Source organism: Camelina sativa, chromosome 15 (genome assembly GCF_000633955.1).
Source record: "Camelina sativa cultivar DH55 chromosome 15, Cs, whole genome shotgun sequence".
Taxonomy (NCBI): Eukaryota; Viridiplantae; Streptophyta; class Magnoliopsida; order Brassicales; family Brassicaceae; genus Camelina; species Camelina sativa.
In genome coordinates, this window is record NC_025699.1 from 26190948 (window position 1) to 26199230 (window position 8283).

General features: G+C 32.8%; 1 protein-coding gene across 1 annotated transcript; it reads left to right on the plus strand.

Annotated features, from left to right (window-relative positions):
- On the plus strand, window positions 281-2489 carry LOC104748809. The gene is made up of 2 exons (XM_010470399.1): window positions 281-2351; window positions 2485-2489. Exons 1-2 carry the CDS (start codon window positions 281-283, stop codon window positions 2487-2489), a joined length of 2076 nt encoding a protein of 691 aa, XP_010468701.1.

The window sequence follows — 8283 nt, forward strand, 5'->3', positions numbered from 1 at the left end:
ATCTTCTATGAAACCAGGACTGAATAATACCAATATATGTATGATACCAAAAATTCCTGAGCCGGTTACACTATCAGACTACCGCCCAATAGGTCTTTGTAATGTTATTTACAAGATCATTTTTAAGTGTTTGGTAAATCGGTTAAAGAGACATTTAGATACAATTGTATCGACTTCCCAAGCTGCTTTTATCCCTGGGTGTATGGTCACGGATAACATACTCATAGCACACGAACTAATGCATTCACTCAAGGCCAGAAAACGAGTCTCTCAAACATATATGGCTGTCAAAACCGATGTTAGCAAAGCCTATGACCGTGTAGAGTGGAATTTTTTGGAAACTATAATGAAAGTTTTTGGGTTCTCAGCTACATGGATATCTTGGATCATGGAAACAGTTCGTTCAGTGGAGTATGCAGTTCTTATCAATGGCACCCCATATGGAAAAGTATTACCAAGTTGCGGAATAAGGCAAGGCGATCCTCTTTCACCGTATCTATTTATACTCTGTGCAGATATCCTCAGTCATCTTATAAACTCTCAAGTTGCATCGGGGCACCTACAAGGAATAAAAATTGGTAATGGAGTTCCTCCCATCACTCATTTACAATTTGCAGATGACAGCTTATTTTTCTGTCGAGCAAATAAACGTAACTGCCAGGCTTTAAAGGATGCTTTCGACGTTTATGAGTATTATTCGGGCCAAATCATTAACACATCGAAATCTCTTATTACGTTTGGTTCTCGAGTACATGGTTCGCGTCAAAATGCATTGCAGCAGATTTTGAATATTTCAAACAAAGGTGGTGGAGGGAAGTATCTTGGCCTGCCAGAGCAATTTGGCAGAAAAAAAAAGGAGATGTTCGAGTATATTGTTGAACGAGTTCGACAGCGTACAGCAAACTGGAGTGGAAAGTTCTTATCACCAGCCGGGAAAGAAGTCCTTTTGAAATCTGTGGCAGCTGCTATGCCCGTTTATGCAATGTCTTGCTTTAAACTGCCATTGGGTCTAATTTCTGAGTTGGAATCTATACTAATGAATTTCTGGTGGAAGAAGAATGCATCTTCAAGAGGTATTTCCTGGATCGCTTGGAAAAGACTGCAGTACTCCAAGAAGGAAGGTGGTCTAGGTTTTAGAAATTTGGCAAAATTTAATGATGCGTTACTAGCGAAACAAGCGTGGAGAATTATTCAGTATCCAAACAGCTTGTTTGCAAAAGTTATGAAGGCTAGATATTTTCCGGATAACTCAGTCACAGATGCTTCAGCCAAGAAAAACCAATCTTATGGTTGGTCCTCTATTCTTGTGGGTCTTGATTTACTTAAAAAAGGCCTACGTGTTGCAGTTGGTGATGGTTCAACTATTCGTGTCAACATTGATAATGTCATTGCTGATCACCCTCCTCGACCAATCTGTTCTATGGATCCTCATACTCAATGTACTCTGTCTGCATTTATTCAGTCACATGGTTCGGTTAAATCATGGAACAACCACACTGCAGCAAACATTCTTGAACCAACAGATTTCGATGCCTTAATGCAAATATATATTCCCCAAACTCCCGTGATGGATAAAATCATATGGCATTATAACCCCTCTGGAGTTTACACTGTCCGTTCTGGTTATTGGTTAGCTACGCATGATCCTTCTGACATGACCCCTGCTCCTAATATACCTCATGGTTCAGTTGAATCAAAAAATCAAATTTGGAAGTTAAAGATTCTACCAAAGATCAAACATTTCCTCTGGAATGTGCTGTCTAAATCATTAGGTACTGCAACAAGACTGGTAACACGGGGTGTAGTCATTGAAACAATCTGCAAACGATGTAAACAGTCGGACGAAACAATTAACCATACACTCTTTACTTGTCCATCGTTGCAGACTATTTGGAATTTGGCAAATTTACCACTACAGAATTCGTTTGACATAACTGACCATGAGTTAAATATATCATATTTGTTAAGCTTATACAAGGACAGCTCTTTATCATTGGAACAAAAACTTTTACCCTTTTGGCTTATATGGAATATTTGGAAAGGTCGCAACAACTTTGTTTTTAATAACAAAGAAGAGGATCATCAACAAACTCTCTCACAAGCAAAAGCAGATGTCTCTGAATGGACAAGGACTCTGGAAATGGAGACGAGACGGATGACTATTTCATCTCACTCGGTGACTAACATTAACTGGACTAGACCGGCTGAATCAATGGTTAAATGCAACTTCGATGTCAGTTATACAGTTGGCACTAAGAAGACAATCGGGGGATGGATGGTTCGAAATCATTTAGGTACTGAACTGTTTTGGGGATCAAGTTTACTGAGAGCTGCAAACAGTCCTCTAGAGGGTGAGGCACAGGCTTTATTATTATCAATGCAACAAACCTTACACATGGGCTATACACAAGTCTGTTTTGAAGGAGATTGTAAAACCTTAATAGATTGTTTAAATGGATCTTTGATAGATGTTTCTATATATAGTCTAATTCAAGACATTAGATTTTGGTCCAATCAGTTTACGAAGGTGCAATTTTCCTTTGTCTATAGATCAAACAATGAGGTGGCTCATTTGTTAGCAAAGCAGGGCTGTAATTATTTAGACTACTATTCAGATTGTATTAATCCTCCCTCATGGTTGATGGAAACTTTGTATCTTGACAAATTTTATTCTCAATAAATTACTTTTGCTGAAAAAAAAAAAAATAAATAACAAAAAAATTTCATGACTTCTTTTCTTTTCTCAAACTAAATTTAAAGCTAAATTGCAGTTTTATCGAATCATCAGAGACTTAGAGTGAACAAGAAATTTCTTGTAAGTTTTCGGCTTTTGAATATGTTTCATTTTCATTTTAAATCATTTATTCATAAATTTGAATTATGAATCTTGTTTGCATAAGTGAACAAAATTTGTGTTTAACATTGATATTACCAATCAAAAATGATCAAATAGATTTTGACATGTACCATTCAAAATTTATTAGCATGGATATTAACCAATAAAAATAAAAGGGGCATTCTCAAAAATGCCCCTTTTTCCATATCTCTTTTTAAAAATTTTGTAAGAGATATGGAAATTTCCATATCAAAAATTTTCATTTTCCATATCGGAAATTTTTTGGCGGAAAAATTTTGTTTTTCTTTTTATTGAATAAAATAATTTTCATCTAAGGGTAAAATGGTCATTAAAAATTAAATGAGGACATAAATAAAAATGGCCAAAAAAGAGGGTATTTTTGAAAATGGGTATATCAAAAGGGGCATTTTTAACAAATTCTCAAAATAAAATTTAAAGTTCAGAATAATAATATAAGTGATTTCATATCAATTGAATTGGATAAAAATTTTATATATCATTGTAATAATTTTTTTTTTATTCGTAAGTTAAAACTTTAAAATGGCCTTTACTAATATAAATTTTTGATTAATTTATGAGAATATAATTATAATTTTACTTATATTTTGCTTATTTTGTGCATGTCTTTTGCTTATTTTGTTCTTATGTTTAACTTTGTAATTTTGTACGGATGTAACTATAAGTGAACACACAAAACAAATTGAGAAAATGAGCACACAAATTTTTTGTGTCACAAATATAATTTTTATTATATATCTCTAAATATCTTGTTATCTTCTCACACTATATATGGGAATATCTTGCCGATATTTGCAGCTATTATGCTTCAAATTGTGTTGTCAAGCATGGTCATACTTGCTGAGTTGTCCATGAACTTCAATTGGATGAGTCTTAGTTGCCGAGCGAATGGATGTGGCTTCTGCCATTCTCACACCGTTGGTCCTTATTTTCGAGAGGTAAGAAGTTCTATTTTTTTTTTTTTTGTCTTATCTATTTTTTTTTTGGTCTTATTTGTCTTTGAATGTGTGATTAACAAGCACACACGACCTCCGATGACATTCAAAGTGTTCACTTTGATAACTATAATGAGTGTATTCGAGTAAGTGTGGTCTTTATAAAAAAAAAAGAACAAAAAAACAAAAAAAAATTGTGGTATTTATGAGTTTTTTTTAACAACAAATAAAAAAAAATTAATTCAAACGAACTAATTTGGGAAGAAATTGTTCACATAAGTAACCATATGCGGTTGAGTAAGAACTTGTCGTACCAATCGATCCACAAACACATTTGCATTTTTTAAAATGAAAGTCAACGAAAAACTTGGGAATTCCTTCATATCCACTTTGATGTCTTTGAGATTAGCTGAGAAGACCGGCCAGTCTGACAGTGAAGACATCATCTTCACCAAATCTGAACAGTCTGTGAGAAAAGCGACATCCCATATATTATGGCCTATCATACATCGCAACGCCCAAACAAAGTCTTTGACCTAAGCGTGAAGTGGTGAGAGGTTACATCGAAAATTAGAAGAGCCCATGAGCGGAGAAGAACCTTGGAACGACGGACACACCCAGCCTGCACCTGCAAATTTGTCTGTGTCCTTCCAAGAACCATAAACAAAACAACATAAACCGGTATAAACAGTAGAGAGAGAAACACTTCCTCTCGCCAACCGAGGACCAGGATTCATAGGAAGAGTAAAAACCTCCTCCTCCTCAACCTGAGCCCAGGCCGTCGCCTCACTGGCTGCCAACCGTGCCACCTCTTCCGGCTGCTCCACCTCACTCGAACACCTTCGCATTTCTCGCTTTCCAAATATACCACATAATCCAAGAAAAGGAAAAAAACCTGAGACCCAGGATTTTCTGACCCTAGGAAATAATCCACATTCGCAAATACCGAATCTGTGGGAAAACCAATTGTGCCCGTCGGAACATTGGAAAGAGCCCAGGCCTGCCGCACGAACATACATTCAAAAAAAACATGATTGATAGTTTCCACCGGAGCACCACACCAAGCACACATCAAATCACACGAAATACACCGGCAACATAAATTCGCTGTAACCAAGAAACATCCAGAAAATACCTGCCACAGAAAATGAATTTTTGGGAGACACTTGACTTTCCAGATACTAGCTTTCGATGGAATTATATCGTGATGTGGTATTTATGAATCTATTGGAGTAAGTGTGTTATTTATGAGTCATTTCAAATTATAATAACTTAGGATGAGGCTCGCGCGTTGCGCGGGGTTGTTTGCTATTGTTAATCTTTTTACCGTTCACTATTTTTAATTATATTTTATAGATTGTTGATTGTATGTGCATTTTCGTATTAGTTTGGGTATATTTTATTGTTTTCCTTATTCTAATCTTATATTTTGCTTATTCATCTGTATCATTTTGTGTGGCATTTGGGAAAATCCAAAAACTACTTTTCCAACTCTTTAGATGATATGTTAGCTATATTATAAAGATAAACTTATACTTTTGTTTGTAGTAGAAACACTTGTCCATGTCTTTGAGGTGCGAATAGCTTGTTGGTTTCATATGTTTAAGTGAGATGAAATAATATCGCTTTCTTGCCACTCTAATCCCATGTAATGGGGTTTTGATGTTTTTCCAGCAAGTGTAAACCATGAAGTGTCTTCAGTCCACTTAAGATTGTTGAGATAGATTTTTCCTTCTACGATTAATGGCATACAAGTAGAATGCTTCTAGCTTCCCTGCATTTGCTGCGAAGCTCAAATGGTGGAGACCTGTGACATAGACTCATATAGTCATAGTCATTAAGGAGGAAGTACATGTACCGTATTATACCTTTAATATAGTTGACATCTGAGTTGTTGTTTGCAAGACATTTTTTCATGATCATGAGGGCAATGTATTGGATTGATAGTAATGGTTTCTTCACCAACAGAGGCTCCGAATTTTTGGAGCGAGACTGAGTTTTTGGAGCACACGTTCGTCATTTTCTGATGCGCCGAATTCTTTGCATGAAAGCGGATGCAGTTATGGAAAATCTTCGGCGGAGGTAGCAGCAACTTTTGAAACTATTATTCCCAGATTGAGGATGTGATTCCAGTTGACTTATTTCAGTGTTTTTCGGATCCACTGTTGTAAGTGTAAAAATTGTGAAGTATCTTTATTCTAAAAATTTAAATAGATTTATCACAACTGTGATGGATCGTTCCTCTTCCTGAACGTCCTAATTACACATATTAATGATCCATTGTGTATTATTTAATTTTGTATGTATGCCCACGTTGCTCGATCAGTTTCACAAGCTTAATTTTAATGCTCTTTTAGTGTGTGATTGGTTTCATATTAATTTTATCAAATTTTAATAGATAAATCACACATATGTGATGAATTTTTCCTTTTTTGTGACGTCCAAATTAATAGTCTTAAATATGGTTCATTGTGTACTATTTATTTTGTATGTAAAATGTCCACGTTCTCCAGTTTCACAACTATAATTTTATTGCTCTTTTAATGTCTAATTATTATATATCTATCACTACTATCATAATTTTTATTGCAAATAGCTTTCTTAAATTTGTTTTAAAATTTTCTACCTTTTTGTTATATTCAGAATAAGTTTTTTAATATATTTTATATTTCAAGTAACCTTATACATTTATCTTAAATATATACATTATTTTATTTTTGAGCACTTGATAGTATTTTTCTCTTTTTTTTGTCAACAGTATTTTTCTCTCTTTTTTTTTGGATATACCTTTGTTTAACAAAATTCACCTTTTTAAATTTTTAAAACGGTAAATAACATAGATCATATATAATGTGCACCAATTTTTTGCATCTTAATCAGTAATATGATATGATTTTTTTTATTTTAACAGTAACAAATATAGTCTTAAGTTTAAAATATATATATATATATATATATATATATATTATTTTATTATACTGTGACTCCAAATAATAATTTGCATCAAATCCTTCTACTTTTTAATTGGTGACATGAATATATAATTTAACACAAAATGAATAACTTCTTATTTTGATTACTAAACCATTTAATTCTTATGTTTTTTTAAAAGAAATTCTTATTAATCACTAATCTTATCAGATATGTGAGTCTTTCTTTCCAATTAAAATTTTAAAATTAAATCAATTTCAAATCTAATCTCAGTTTAAAGTGGAATTATTTACTTTTGAAATTAAAACCGGTTTGACCTTGGTTTATCTTGACACTGGCCATTAATTTTGGTCAATATAGATTACTTTGGTTAATTAATGAAGTTAACGTTGATTGAATTCGGTTAAGCTCTAAATCCTAGTACATGTCATATTGTAATCAAATAATCAAATGGCCCCGTCCAATATTAAAAAGTAGTGGACTTCACAAAATTAGTAAAATATATTGAAATGCTGATATGGATAACTTAGAGTGAGAGAAAACTCTGTTATTATATATATAGATTTTTTCTTGTTATACTGCCAAAGTACGAACGAAATACTCTATTCCCTACTATCATCAACAATATCCAGTAAAACCTCTATATACTAATACTGTCGGGACATTAAAAATCTACTAATTTATAGAGCGATCTTTTTAAAATTTAGTGATCTTTAAAATATATATATATATATATAAAACGAAGATTTAATTGTTAAAATCAATATCTTTTTAGAATCAATTACAATGAAAAAAAGTTATCTTGTCTTGAACAAAACACATGTAAAATTTGGCTAATATTTGGATTGATACATCTTAGCCTAGTCCATATCTTAACATAATTACTGTTTATGTACAGACTCGTATTAGAGCAGAATATGTATTACACCGCTATTTGCAACGTGCATCTTGCCTTTATAATTCATGGCGTGTGTAATTGGGTTTGAGGACGTGGCTAATATGCCGTGGCAAGGCAAAATTGTACTGGACCTTTCTAACTGTAGTAGAAGCCTTGCCCCTATTACCCGTCATTCCTCTCCCTTGCACTATGTGTATTATATCAAATTTTAATTTATATTTTATATAACACTAAAAGTAACTAAGCACAAAATATATTAGAAACCAAACACTGTTTTAAATATAATATATCCATACGCCATAATCTCATAAGTAATAAATTTATCTCATGTCAAACTAATTATATTTTTATTTAGGGCTATATTAATAAAAATACACTTCTTCAGTTATAACTATAAAATGTAATTATGCACAATTTGTTTAAAATGACCAAAATAAATATATAGATATATATATATTTTCGTTATCAAATGATATATATGTTTATAAAGTTCTTTTGAAAAAATAACTCATAAAACAAAAGAAAAATAACAACCAGACAACAAAACTCATCTCTTTAATAAATTCGATTCTCATCTACAAATCCCAATAACTAGACCTTCTTGTTCAACAAAACCAACATACATATATATATATATATATATA